The sequence below is a fragment of the Rhinoraja longicauda genome, chromosome 10 (genome assembly GCF_053455715.1).
Source record: "Rhinoraja longicauda isolate Sanriku21f chromosome 10, sRhiLon1.1, whole genome shotgun sequence".
Lineage (NCBI taxonomy): Eukaryota > Metazoa > Chordata > Chondrichthyes > Rajiformes > Arhynchobatidae > Rhinoraja > Rhinoraja longicauda.
In genome coordinates this window covers 19,267,235-19,282,746 of record NC_135962.1, presented here as the reverse complement: position 1 = coordinate 19,282,746, position 15,512 = coordinate 19,267,235, and the positions used below count along the sequence as shown (strand labels likewise).

Genomic DNA, 15,512 nt, shown 5'->3' with positions numbered 1-15,512 from the left:
AGACAATTTACAATTTTTACCAAAGCCAATCTGCCGACAAACTAAGTTTTTACCGTGTGGAGGGATACCAGAACACCCGGAGAAAACCCACGCGGTCATGGGGAGAAAGTACAAACTCCGTACAGACAGCACCAGTAGTCAGGTTCGAACCAGGGTCTCTGGCGCTGTGAGGCAGCAACTCTACCGCTGCACCACCCTGCCACACTCAAAGTGAAGAATATACTTCATGCAAATCAGCAAGAGTGCGACTTGTATTATTCTGCATCAGCTACCTTTTTCTTCCTAATTTATCTCAGCTTCCGCCATGGTGTAACTGCAATCACGGAGCTGCTTGCTCAGCTCAGCAGTCATGACACGTGGTCTGACATCTGCCGATCCCTCGTCCTCAGTTTTAGCAAAATCAACTGCACAAGAGTGCTCTCAGAGCAGCTTAACAACCTTAAAGAAACTGCAATTCATTGATGCACCAAAACGTTAAAGGCCACAGGTGTAAGGCAGAATGAAACAATAGATGTTCCCACTGTGAAATGCACAAGTGCACATTCGCCTGTGGTTTATCACAGGCACTGTTAGCACTGTGTGAGTGGACTCAGTGGGATCTAAAACCAATAATAAAGCAGAGCAGGGTTACAAAAAATACAGCTAATTAAATAAAAAAGATGGCCAAAGATGGAGTGTAACTTGAAGTCAGCAAAGGTTATGTTATAAATTGACTGCCAGCTGATGCAAAATCTCTAATTCTTATTGACAATGTCATCCTGCAGGGATCTTGGAATATGATGGAGTGGAATTAAGAGCAGAGAATCTGATTGAAAATCACAATCAAGTTAAACCCTTCTGTGAAGTTACCCAGCCACAATTACTTCTGCAGCATCAGGCTGCATGCTTCAGTTTAACCATTTTGCTCATGGTTTGAATTTAAGCCATTGACACTTTTTTTTAGCAATTCCACGTCTTGAGTTGATGTTTTCAATAAACTGTGTAAATGTGATCTTTAGATTCTCGGGGAAGAAGGTGACTGCTAAAATATTCCAACAATTAATAAGTATTTGTGAACATAAAATCTACATGGCCATGTCCATGCCAAAAGACGTGGACAACTTTCAGACAAGGACCATTTATCCTATACAAGTACCAGGCAAAATGAACTGAAAAAATGAACTGCAAATGGTGATTTACAAAAACCAAGCATAAAGTGTTGGAGTAACTCAGTGGGTCAGGCAGCATGTCAGGAGAAAGAGGTGACATTACGGGTCGAGACCATTCTTCAGACTGATTCTAAGCAGAGGAAGGGAAGTGGGGGGGGGGGGGGAGAGGAAAAAGCTGGAAGGGAGATGGGGCAGGACAAAGCCTGGAAGGTAATAGGTAGATCCAGGTGAGGTGAGGGGTGGGAGGGATTGATAGGTGGAAGGTTGGACTAAGGCCAGAGATGAAAAGACAGGAGGTGAGAGACAAAAGGAATGAAGAGTTGCGAATTGTGAAGCTAGAGTGAGGAATGTAGGTGGAAGGAGAGGGGAAAGAGACAAGTGTGACTCCAGGTGGGGCACAGGGGGAAAGGGCTGAGGGGGGAAAAGAAAGGGGGATGGGGAAAGAGGGGAGGGAGAGTGCAATGATCTTTGGGGAGGCGAGGGGAGGGAGAGTGCAATAATCAATGAAGAGAAAATTTAATAAAAGCATCATTATCCCTTCTTCCACGACTTGTGGGGCATCAGACCTGAAACATAACCAATCCAGCTACGTAAGTACTGAAGCTACAGGAACAGATTAGAGCTGGAAATACCTCATGAATCCCCAAAGCCTCTCACGATCACTTTCTTCTTTTTACGCAGTCCCTCAGGATCAAGGAAGATTTGCTTCCTTTTCAGTTGTTATGAAGCTAACGTAAGAACGGCAGACTCTTTCATGCATGGGGAAAGAAGTATCTGAAGCCAGCAGTGCTTCGGTAGAATATTTTGCACCTGCCTGAATGAGTGCAGCTTCAACAACACTCATGAATCTCAATGCCATCCATTGTCAAAGCAATCTGCTGGTTGGGCAATCCGACCAAGCAGGACAGTTTCTTCCCAGCTGTTATCAGGCAATTGAACCACCTTACCAACAACTAGAGAGCAGTCCTCAGCTTCTATCTACTTCATTAGAGACCCTCAGACTATATTTGATTGGACTTTACTGTACTTTATCCACCAACTTCTGCAGATGCACCTTAGAAAGCATTTTATCGGGATGCATCACAGCATGGTTTGGGAACAGCTCTATCCAAGACACCAACAAATTGCAGAGAATTGTGGACACAACCCAGACCACCACGCAAACCAACTTCCCTTCCATTGACCCCATTTACACCTCACGCTACCTCAGCAAGGCCACCAGTAAAATCAAGGATGAGTTGCATCCTGGCCACTCCTTCTTCTCCCCTCTCCCATTGGGCACAAGGCATAGAAGTGTGGAAATGTACACCTCCAGATTCAGGGACAGTTTCTTCCCAGCTGTTATCAGGCAACTGAACATCCTACCACAACTAGAGAGCAGAGCTGAACTACTATCTATCTCATTGGAGAGCCTCAGACTATCATTGATCGGACTTTACTGCCTTTATCTTGCACTAAATGTTATTCACTTTATATCCCTTTATCATGTAACTACACACTGTGGATGGCTCTGTTGTTATCATGTATCTGTACACTGTGGATGGCTCAATTGTAATCATGTATTGTCTTTCTGTTGACTAGTTAGCACGCAACAAAGGCTTTTCACCGTACCTCCGCACATGTGACAATAAACTAAACTGAACTCATTATTCCAACCATCGCTGTAGAGTTTACCACCTGTAAATGCACTGGTTACTCAGGTGTGCTACTGCCAAACAACATGTAAACCTACCATATTTACCACCAAGGAGGACAGGCAGATCATGCAAATGGGAACACCACTGCCTGCAGATTTCCTCTACATTTCATATTATCCTGACTTGGAAAGGTATTCCTTCATTGATGGTGAATCTGAATATTTGAACTTCACATCCAATAGGCCCTTTGTGGATTGCAGCAGTTCAAAGCAGATATGGAGATTACAACGTTGTGGCAAAATTGAACTTGATTAACTTGAACATCAATTCTACAACCTTTAACAAAATATTTATGACTTTAAGTAGCTTCTCCATGTAATAAACTAGACCAAGTGGACCCGTTGGGCCCAAACCTCTCCTGCATTGGTGCAGCGCCCTCTCCTCCCCCCTCCCCTCCCCTCTCTCCCCCCCTCCCCCTCCATCCCCCTCAACCCCCTTTATCCTCCCTCCTCCCCCTCCCTCCCTCCACCCCCTCCACCCCCTCCCTCCCTAGGAGATAGATTTAAACTTTAAAATGTGAATAACTTTAAACATATAACACTGATTTCAATGAAATTCTTCCATTAGCACCAAAAGGACGACGGTGAGTAAGGTGGGCCTAAAATTGTCGTGCTATCGTGTACCGTTTTGGCTGTAGTTCAGGAACAAACAAACGAACAAACAAGAGTTTTAGTATATAGATAACTTCTATATGATCTATGATTATGAATTAAGTATGGAAATTCTTCCATGTTATGGAAACAAACATCATCACTTATTCTATTACACTTATAGGGGAACAATAACTGAAGAGAATTTGGCCTCTTTGTCTTTATCATTATTCTCTTTTTGCTTGCCTCAGCTGTTTCTCCGTGTGCCTCTACTTAATTTGCTTTGTTCCCATACCATCTGCTTTCTTCCTTTCTACATTACAATTATCTTCTCGACACACTCCCAGAGGGCGGCACTGACATCACCAGAAACCATAGTTGGAATCTGACTACGAGTGCTGTCTGTACAGAGTTTATACGTTTTCCCTATGGCCACGTGGGCTTTCCCTGGGTGCTCCGGTTTCCTCCTACACTCCAAAGCTGTACAGGTTTGTTGGCTAATTGACCTGTAAATTGTCCCCAGTGTGTAGGATAGTGCTAGTGCACTGGATGATCACTGGTCGGCGTGGACCTGGTGGGCCAAAGGGCACGTTTTCACGCTGTATCTCTGGTCCAAATTTGCTCCAATTTCATCTTTTTTCTGTTCCTATTACCCATCAAGAGCTGATGCATAGAATGACTCATTAGAACCAAATTTGTGTCCTCTGTTTGGTCAGCCATGTTTCTGAGCTGCCTGAGCCATTTGGAAATTGCACTTTAAAACTAGTTAATTGCTTGCAAGTCCACTTTCCGACTTAGATGTTAAAGCACCACATGATGGCAATCTTTTTTCTATATTTCAATAGGGTTTTACTTAACAATGAGAATACTTATTTTGAGGAAAAATAGCAATAACTTCAAATGATGTGGTAGATCCTGTGGAAATATATCACAGCATTGTACCTTGTATTCTCAAAGTTGATGCCTGTTAAGAATTAAGTTTCTTCATCACCCATGGTAATAGTTACAGAAAAAATGCATCTGCCAAGTTTTATTATCCATAGTCTACTGTTCAGTATTCACTAATATGACACCACTTTGATAGCCTAAAGAAAGAACTAGCAGAAAATTGAATCCTGCAATTGAACACTGCAGGAGTTGGTAATATTTTAGGCTGACGTGCAATTGATGTAACAATGTGCAGCAAGTTTTCATTTATATCAAATCATATAACTAACCGAGCATATTCTTCAAAATATATTGCAGAGAATATTTTCCACTCCTGACATCTTCATAAACAAAACATTCCTGAGAAATAAAATTAAAAATACATGTAGGAATATGCAGGCAGGTGGGACTAGTGTAGATGCGACATGCTGGTAGGTGTGGGTAAGTTGGGCTGAAGTGCCTGTTTCCACACTGTATCAATTCTCGAGATGACTGTATGCATCTATGGCTCGAGATTGAGATCAGTTTGTCACTGTACAGAGAGTGGATATTGGCGGCTGATCTTTGTCCATTGAAGGTAAAGTAGTCTCTCGCAAGATCAAGAGCCATACCTTCTTTGGTTGCCAAAACATCAAAGAACATAGCACAGTGCAGCACAGGAACAGACTCTTTGGCCCAGGATGTCGGTGCTGACCATGGTCCCAATTTAAACTAATCCCACCTGCCAGCACATGATCTGTATCATTTCATTACTTTGCCTGTTCACGTGCCTCTAAAATAGTGCAATCTTGTCTGCTTCCAGTACTTCCCCTGGTATCATGTTCCGGCACCAACTATCCTCGGCGAACAAAACTCGCCTTTAAACTTGCTCCTTCACCTGAAAACGATGCCCTCAAGTATTAGACATTTCCACCCTGGGAAAAAAAGACTGACTATCTTCCTTTTGCACCTCCAGCCCCAATCCCAAGGCTCTCCCATTAACCTTGTCCTTCCCAAGGCCTTGCTGGCTCTTATCCCGAATAAGTTACTTCCTTTACACGACCGTCCCTGGTGAAAACCTGAAGAAGGGATGCAAAATGTTCAATGAGGGGAAAGGGGAAATGCACTCGCTGGAGTTCAGTGGGGTGGGGGAGGAGCTCCTTGAAACCTATTGAATAATGAAAGGCTACAGAGTGTGCAGAGGATGTTTCCAGTAGTGGGAGAGTCTGGGACCAGAGGACACAGCCTCCAAATAAAATGATGTACCATTAGAAAGGAGACGAGGAGGAATTTCTTTAACATGGTGAATCTGTGGAATTCATTGCCACAGATGGTTGTGGAGGCCAAGTCATTGTTAAAGTGGAAATTGAGAGGTTCTTGATCAGTAAGAGCGTCAAAGGTTATGGGGTCAAGGCAGGAGAATGGGGTTGAAAGGAAAATTAAACCAGCCATGATTGAATGGTGGAGTAGACTTGATGGGCTGAATGGCCTAATTCTGCTTCTATGGTCTGATGGAAGAAAATAATGCCACAGTACTGGCCAGTCGAGGTGTGGCAACACTTACCGAAGGGACAGAAGTTTAAGGTGAATGGGAAAAGATGTAACAGGAATCTGAGGGTGTATGGAACGAGCTGCCAGAGGAGGTATTTGAGGTAGGGACTATCACACAGTTTAAGAAACAATTAGACAGGTACATGGATAGGACGTTTAGATGGACATGGTCCAAACGCAGGCAGGTCGGACTAGTTTAGATGGGAAATAGACACAAAATGCTGGAGTATCTCAGTGGGACAGGCAGCATCTCTGGAGAGAAGGAATGGGTGACGTTTCGGGTCGAGACCCTTCTTCAGATGGGATATGTTGGTCGGTGTGAGCAAGTTGGGCCAAAGGGTCTGTTTCCATGCTGTAAAACTCTATGGGTAGTGAGAGTTCATGGAAAGCAATGCGCTCTGAGGTTCATTGGTGGGATCGGTGGAGGAGCGTGGGGGAGAGGTGCATCAGTATTTAGCCTCTATGTTTTTTCAGACTCCAGTTTTGGGCCGAGCACATGAAGCAATCAAATATAAGCTGCAATCAGCTGACAACCAGAGGTTCCCTGCAGAACTCAGCTGCCAGGCAACTCGATTTGGCTCATTACTTTTCAACATCATTTCAGTCATAAGCCAAGGATAAAAGCAAAAAAATTATTGTTAAATTTCTAGTCTCTGTAGAATGGGGAAATGCTTGGCGTCCATTAGTGAAATCACAGTTGTCATCAAGAACTAATTTTCTAGCAACCCGATTCTTTTTGTCAGATATGTAGAAAGCTGCAGGGAGATAAAGATACTATTACTCAAAGTGCATGCTTTCCGTGAACCTCATTTGTGCATTACGTTTCACAATGCCAAAGGTGGCCATTACAAAGGCATTATTTCCTCTCTTCCCCTTCCTTTCCACCTCTCACCCACTCCAACTCCTACTCCAACTCTTATCTCATTCAAGCTTCTACCATTTCCAGGAAACACCTGACAATATAAATAACGCCAAGGCTACTTACTTTGACTTAGCTTCCTGAAGTAAGTTGGGGTCATCTGTAGCAAGGTAAACCCGTTTTTTGTCGATCTCCACCTTGCGAGCAAGGAACTTGTAGTGCTCCTCTACATGTGCCATGTATTCCTCAATGGTGTGGTAAGCTGCCTCAGTTCCCACTTTGTCTGTACGTCGTACGTGAACACTGTGAGAATGGAGAGATGAGAGCATCAGCACTGCCCCAGTTCAGTTCAGTCAAATGCATTCAGCAACTGTACAATCTGCGCAGCTTGCACTTGAAGATTTTACAAACGCTCAATAGGTAACATGATAAAAATCCTTTGGGACATACAGCAAATATTTCCCCACAGACAAATTATGGATTTAGACTTTAGATAATCAGAACTGCGTGCAATGATCCAAGCAATTTATTCACAAAATGCTGGAGTAACTCAGCAGGTCAGGCAGCATCTCGGGAGAGAAGGAATGGGTGACGTTTCGGGTCGAGACCCTTCTTCAGACTGAAGAAGGGTCTCGACCCGAAACGTCACCCATTCCTTCTCTCCCGAGATGCTGCCTGACCTGCTGAGTTACTCTAGCATTTTGGGAATAAATACCTTCGATTTGTACCAGCATTTGCAGTTATCTTCTTATACTGCAATGATCCAAGTGTGGCCTAAACAAAGTTTAATGCAGGTACATCTTCCTTTGCATTGTCGTCATTCTGTTGGCTGTGGAGGTTTTGTTTAGTTTAGTTTGGAGGTACAGCGTGGAAACAGGACCTTCAGCCCACTGAGTCCGTGCCGACCGGTGATTCCCACACACTACCACTAGGGACAGTTTACAATTTTACCGAAGCCAATTAACCTACAATCCTGTACGACTTTGGAGTGTGAGAGTAAACTGGAGCACCCGGAGAAAACCCACGCGGTCACAGGGAGAATGTACCCACTCCGTACAGACAGCGCCAGTAGTCAGGATCGAACCCGGGTCTCAGGCGCTGCTAGGCAGCACCACTACCGCTGCGCCACCGTGCCGCCCCAAAGTCTCCCATTGGAATGTAAAACATAACAAATGTTTCACTCCTCCCTCACTAGCAACTGGCCTTTTCCAACTCCTCCCTTCCCTCCCTCCATTTCACTGCCACTATTCTGGGTTGATATTATTGCTCACTGTCTTCCGTAACCACACTGTTTCTCACATCTATTTCCCACCCCGAGGACTTACACAGTTCCCGCTGCATCAAAAAATCCCAGAGTATTATAAAGGACATTTCCCACCCCGGACACTCCCTGTTTGAACTGTTACCGTCAGGCAGACGGTACAGATCTACAAGGACAAGGACAAACAGACTTAAAAATAGTTTTTACCCCACTGCTATAAAGGCACTAAATGTAGCCGCCAAGGAACGCAGGGGCGATACATAATAAGAGACTGTGAAATCGACAGAAGGATGTAGGGTTGGGTGTTTATGCGTGCTATTTTCATGATATTTATTTTAGTTGTTTATCTTTTTTAAAATATTTTACCTTGTATGTATCGTTAGCTTTTAGAAATGTTTGAATGGTGCACTGACTGGCTGACATTTTACAATTTCGTTGTACATGGCTCATGTTACAATGACAATAAAGGAACTATTCTATTCTATTCTATTCTTCTCCATTCTCTCATTTTTTTTTCTCCATGTACGATCCAAGTACAGGGATTCAATATTCGGTACATTTGGAGTAGGCTTTGAATGCACATATTAGAACATATTACACCCAATTCAAGGTGAAGGTTTTTTAAAAACTGTGAAAATAATGTAAACGACTAATAGCGGCCTCGTAACTGGGTAATGCAATGGTTTAGTTTAGAGTTAAAAGATACAGCATAAAAACAAGCCCTTTGCCCACCGAATCCACACCGATCAATGGTCACCCATATACTAGTTCTATGCTATCCCACTTTTGCATGCTGCACACCAGTAGCAGTTTTACAGAAGATAATTAACCTGCAAACCTGCACATCTTTGGGAAACTGGAACACCCAGAGAAAACTTACGTGGTCACAGGGAGAATGTACAAACTCTGGACAGACAGCACCCGTAGTCAGGATTGAACTCAGGTCTCTGGCGCTGTGAGGTAGCAGCTCCACTGGTGTGCCACGCTTCTGGTTCTGTAGGTAGAACTGCCGCCTCACAGCTTCCTGGGCTTGCATTCAGTTCTAATCTCTGGGGCTTCCTACGATTTAAACTTTAGACTCTAAGACCACAGAGATACAATGTGAAAATAAATGTAAACGACTAATAGCGCCCTCAGTCAGAGAGTGGTGAAGGTGTGGAATTCTCTGCCTCAGAAGGCAGTGGAGGCCAGTTCGTTGGATGCTTTCAAGAGAGAGCTGGATAGAGCTCTTAAGGATAGCGGAGTGAGGGGGTATGGGGAGAAGGCAGGAACGGGGTACTGATTGAGAGTGATCAGCCATGATCGCATTGAATGGCGGTGCTGGCTCGAAGGGCTGAATGGCCTACTCCTGCACCTATTGTCTATTGTCTATTGAAACAGAGCATTCGTCCCACTGAGTCCACGCTGACCAACAATCACCCGTACAATAGCACTGTCCTACACACTCGGGACCATTTAAAATTTACAGAAGCCAATTAACTTGCCTGTCTTTGGTGTGTTTGAGGAAACCGGAGCACCCAGAGAAAATCCACCCAGTCACAGGAAGAACGTACAGACGCAGTAAAGTCAGCACCCGTAGTCATGATCGAACCTGGGACTCTGATGCTGTAAGGAAGCATCTCTACCACTGCGCCAGTGTGTCGATACGATATGATAAAACTTTATTTATTCCCGGAGGGAAATGGGTCTGCCGACAGTCACAACACACAAGGTACACAAAAGCTTGTGTCGCCCTGGATGTTCACCTGATGACTGCATGTGGTTTTCCCCGAGGACTCCGGTTTCCTCCAACATACAAAAGAGTTCAATCAGTCCTTTAAATTAGCTAAGTGTAGGTGGGTGGAGAGAAGTATTAAAGAGCCAAAGTGGGAGAATACGTTACAGGATAATAAGTTGAGGAGTGGGATTGATGGAATTTCTCTGAGAGGCTTCATGAAATCCATGGGTTGACTGGCCTTTTTCAACGTTGTAAGGAAGTGTGAAATAAAAATATTAGGGTGACTTGAAACTAAAAATAATTCCAATAATTCAACAAAAGCACGAGAATGTAATGATTTTAACAATACAGGATAGATATGAGTGCTGGCCAAAGGTTGTCAGAGCCGGCTGATGGAGCATTTTAAGAGCGGATGGAAGCAGAGAGCTCTAGATACTGAATCAATGTCATCTGCACAGAGTTACAGAGCATGGAGTCTTACAGCCTGGAAACAGGCCCTTTGGCCCAACTTGCCAGGGCCAATTATACATTAATGACTTGGATGAAGGGATTAAAAGTACCATTAGCAAATTTGCAGATGATACAAAGCTGGGTGGTAGTGTGAACTGTGAGGAAGATGCTATGAGGTTGCAGGGTGACTTGGACAGGTTGTGTGAGTGGGCGGATGCATGGCAGATGCAGTTTAATGTGGATAAGTGTGAGGTTATCCACTTTGGTGGTAAGAATAGGAAGGCAGAGTATTATCTGAATGGTGTCAAGTTAGGAAAAGGGGACGTACAACGAGATCTGGGTGTCCTAGTGCATCAGTCACTGAAAGGAGGCAGTGAAGAAAGCCAATGGAATGTTGGCCTTCATAACAAGAGGAGTTGAGTACAGGAGCAAAGAGGTCCTTCTGCAGTAGTACAGGGCCCTAGTGAGACCGCTCCTGGAGTACTGTGTGCAGTTTTGGTCTCAAAATTTGAGGAAGGATATTCTTGCTATTGAGGGCGTGCAGCGTAGGTTTACTAGGTTAATTCCCGGAATGGCGGGACTGTCATATGTTGAAAGACTGGAGCGACTAGGCTTGTATACACTGGAATTTAGAAGGATGAGAGGGGATCTTATTGAAACGTATAAGATTATTAAGGGGTTGGACATGTTAGAGGCAGGAAACATGTTCCCAATGTTGGGGGAGTCCAGAACAAGGGGCCACAGTTTAAGAATAAGGGGTAGGCCATTTAATACGGAGATGAGGAAAAACGTTTTCAGTCAGAGAGTTGTGAATCTGTGGAATTCTCTGCCTCAGAAGGCAGTGGGGGCCAATTCTCTGAATGCATTCAAGAGAGAGCTAGATAGAGCTCTTAAGGATAGCGGAGTCAGGGGGTATGGGGAGAAGGCAGGAACGGGGTACTGATTGAGAATGATCAGCCATGATCACATTGAATGGCGGTGCTAGCTCGAAGGGCCGAATGGCCTACCCCTGCACCTATTGTCTATTGCCCACACCGAGCAATATGTTCCATCTACACTAGTCCCACCTGCATGTTTGGCCCAAATCTCTTTAAACCTGTCTCATCCATGGACCTGTATAAATGTTTGTTAAAATAAACGCGCTCCCCAAGGCACTGGAGCTCACGGAAGGCGGATTGCACATGGAGCCGCACAGAGCTGCTCAACATCAGACGTGACTGCGAGAGACTGGCTGGTGAGTACTATAAAACCCTCACCAAAATCCCCACGGAGCTGGGCAGAACAGCCCCCCTGGATCACCACACCGGAGGGACGGAGACGGAGAGACAGCGCAGGGAGAGGAAGCACAAACGTGGAGGGAGAGCGGGGGTGCAGGCCAGGCCCGCATACAAACCCCTCATCCGCAAGACCAGACCTACAATAAAGACGGTCAAAATATGGCCCGAGAATGCCACCCTACAACTCCAGGACTGCTTTGATCGCACCGACTGGGACCTGTTTGCACAACAGGCCATCTGTGGTTCAGAGGTAGACTTGGAGGAATACACATCCACTGTGCTCTCCTACATCAACTGCTGTGTGGAGAATGTCACAGTGGACAAGGAAATAAAGATGTTCCCAAAACGGAAACCATGGATGAACAAGGAGGTACAGAATCTGTTGAGGGCACGCAACAATGTCTTTAAATCTGGTGACACTTCAGCATAGTGTTGCCAGATCAAACCTGTACAAAAGTATAAAAAGGGCCAAAGACACCCAGAGACAACGGGTGGAAGACCACTTCAACACCACGGACACCAGAAGCATGTGGCAGGGTGTCAGGGACATCACTGGCTACAAGAGCAGCCCTGCCTGCCCCCACAGCGATATCACACTAGCCAACGAGCTTAACACCTTCTTTGCCCGCTTCGAAACTGGCAACGCCACCTTGAGTGGAAGAACCCCAGCCAAGGCGGAGGGACAGGTCTTCACATTAAGCACACAGGAAGTACAGCGCGCTCTGCGAAGGGTCAACCCACGCAAGGCTGCAGGCCCGGATGGAATTCAAGGAAGGGTACTTAGGGACTGTGCTGAACAGCTGGCTGAGGTATTCACCAGGATCTTTAACCTGTCGTTATCACTGGCTATGGTCCTCAAGTGCCTGAAGTCGGCTACCATAGTGCCGGTGCCAAAAAAAACAAAAATCACCAACCTGAACGACTACCGTCCGGTTGCCCTAACGCCGATAATCATGAAGTGCTTTGAAAGGCTGGTCCTCTCACACATCAAATCCAGCATCCCTGCCTCACTGGACTCTCATCAATTTGCATACAGGGCAAATAGATCCACAGAGGACGTCAACTCTCTGGCTCTTCACACTGTCCTGACTCACCTGGAGAGACAGGGTACGTACGTGAGGATGCTATTCATAGACTCTGCCTTCAACACGCTCATCCCCACCAAGCTCATCACCAAACTCCACCAGCTAGGCCTCAGCTTGTTGTTATGCGACTGGATCCTGGATTTCTTGATGGAGCGACCGCAGACAGTGAGAATGGGCCCGCACCTGTCCTCCACTATCACCCCGAGTACCGGCACACCACAGGGCTGTGTTTTGAGCCCCATGCTCTACTCCCTATTCACACACGACTGTGTTCCTGCATTCGACACCAACACCATTGTCAAGTTTGCAGACAACGATGATTGGGCTGGTCACCAATGGTAATGAAACACACTACAGAGCAGAGGTGAAGAACCTGGCGGACTGGTGCTCAGATAACAACCTGTCCCTAAACACCTCCAAGACCAAGGAGCTGATCATCAACCTCCGATGGTCACATAATGGGGAATACGCTCTGATCTTTATCAATGGGGACAGTGTGGAGAGAGTGTCCAGCTTCAGGTTTCTGGGCACTCACATTTCGGAGGACCTCACATGGTCCACTAACACCGCTGCGCTGGTCAAGAAGGCGCAGCAACGACTGTTCTATCTGAGAACACTGAAAAATTCTGGTCTGCCCCAACAGCTGCTGACGATCTTCGACCGCTGCATCATAGAGAGCATCCTAACGTATGGCATCCCTGTGTGGTACCTCAGCTGCACGGAGGCAGAGAGGAGAGCTCTTCAGCGGGTAGTCCATAGAGCTCAGAGGACTATCGGAATACATCTACCAGCCTTGGAGGGCATCTACAACACACAATGCGTCAGGAAAGCCACCAGCATTCACAAAGACTCCTCACACCCCTGCAATAGACGGTTCGAACTTCTACCATCTGGCAGACGCTACAAGGCCTTCTACGCCCACACCTCCAGACTCAGGAATAGCTTCATCCCCAGGGCCATAGCTGCTCTAAACCGGTCCTGCTGAGTTGGATGGTCACATCGCACAGCGACACGGCACAGACCAATCTGCACGTTATCCTGTTTTAAAACTGTTTCTAATTTTGTTTCTCTGCGTTGTCTAAATTCATGTTGATTAGCTAACTAATTTATTGCATCATATGGAAGTCGCATTCCCAATCTTGTTGTACCCCTGTACAATGACAATAAAGATATATTGTATTGTATTGTATTGTATTGTATTGTTGTGATAGTACCTTCCTCAACAAACCTCCTCTGGCAGCTCATTCCATACACCCACCACCCTTTGTGTGAAAAAGATTCCTATTTTCTCAAGGTTCCTATTACATCTTTCCCTCTCACCTTAAACTAGTATCCTCTGGCTCTCGATTCCAAGAGCTATAGTTTGTTTTTATTTTTCTGTGGGATATTGAAGGAAGCCCTTGATACAAAATAATCATGGAGGAATTATAAGGGAGTTGCAGATTAGCAAGATTCCAGAAGACTATGCCATGATGATAAACTCAGGCATGATCTAATGAATCCTTGGTGTTGCAAATGCTGCATTTACAATTTTACATTGGGTTATGGTAGTTTTACAAGAATTTGCTGGAGAAAATAGTAATGCATACAGAGAAAAAAACATTCCTACCCAATAATCGGATGCTTGAAGCCAAGTTTCTGGTTGCCTCTTCAATTTCCTTCTCCAACCATGATTGTGGACGTATTAAATATTTGACAAACTGGGAGACCCACCAGACTGAGGGGTCACCATGCAAGTGGGTTAATCGACCTACGAGGTCTTCAGGAACAGCCAAGGGCAGGTATGGTGGACGAGGGTGTAGGCTGTCAACTATGGGCAGTTCCACCACCTGGACATTCTTATCATTGGCCTCACCTGAAAAATAAAATGTGCACAGACATGAGCGGTGGATGCTTTTCTTTAAACCAAGCACGATCACCGGCTTCGATTGCACTTCGCTCTCAGCTGGCGAATCAGCACTTCAAGAATCGAGAGATGAGGAGAAAGCGCTGGCAGTGTTCTTCCTGGAAGTGGAGATTATTTGAAATAAGAGGAGAGTCATTTAGGAGGAGGTTTGTGTCAAAGTTCAAGAGTGTTTTTCATGAGTATCTAAGTTCATAAGTTATAGGAGAAGAATTAGGCCATTCGGCCCATCAAGTCTTCTCCACCATTCAATCATGGCTGATATGTCTCTCCTTCTCACCCTCAACCCCATTCTCCTACCTTTTCCCCATAAACCCTGACACCTGTACTAATCAAGAATCAAACAATCTCCACCATAAAAATATCCATTGACGTCCTCCACAAACCTTCTGTCGCAATGAATTCTGTAGATTCACTACCTTCTGACTAAAGAAATTCCTCCTCATCTCCTTTCTAAAGGTACATCCTTTTATTCTGAGGCTATGGACTCTGGTCCAAGATTCTTCCACTCGTGGAAACATCCTCTCTATCCAGGCCTTTCACTATTCGGTAAGTTTCAATGAGGTCCCCTTCATCTTTATAAACTCCAGCGAGAAGAAAAAAAACACTCATCAAATGTTAAGTCACTCAATCTTGGGATCATTCTCGCAAACCTCCTCTGGCCCCTATCCAACTCCAGTACATTGTTCCTCAGATATGGGGCCCAAAACTGCACAAAATACTCCAAATGCGGCCTGACCAGTGCCTTATAAAGCCTCAACATTACAACCCTGTCATTTTAATTGTCAAATGTATAAACACAGAATAATGAAATTCTTACTTTCAGCAGCACAATAGGTTTGTAAACACAATACTTATTAAATAACATAATTTAAAAAACATTAAAAAGTTCAATTAAAAAAACAATATCGTGCAAAACAAAGCAAAAGCCCAAAGTCCTTTGCGCAAAGTTCGAAGTAGTTCGAAGTTGTTCGAATGGTTCGAGGTTGTCAAATGAGAATTAAATTGCAGGAAGCCCACTGGGATAACAGCTTTGTTTTAACCTTTCTCTGGAGTGTCCATCAGGGC

At 45.0% G+C, this 15,512-nt stretch overlaps 1 protein-coding gene across 1 annotated transcript in view; it reads right to left on the bottom strand.

The window, feature by feature from the left end:
* The window catches only part of LOC144597248 (alpha-(1,6)-fucosyltransferase-like), a 585,852-nt gene that overhangs the window by 20,372 nt on the left and 549,968 nt on the right, over positions 1-15,512 (bottom strand). Inside the window, 3 exon segments of the mRNA XM_078406318.1 lie at positions 6,878-7,054; positions 14,151-14,181; positions 14,184-14,396. Coding sequence (XP_078262444.1) covers positions 6,878-7,054; positions 14,151-14,181; positions 14,184-14,396 — 421 coding nt within the window.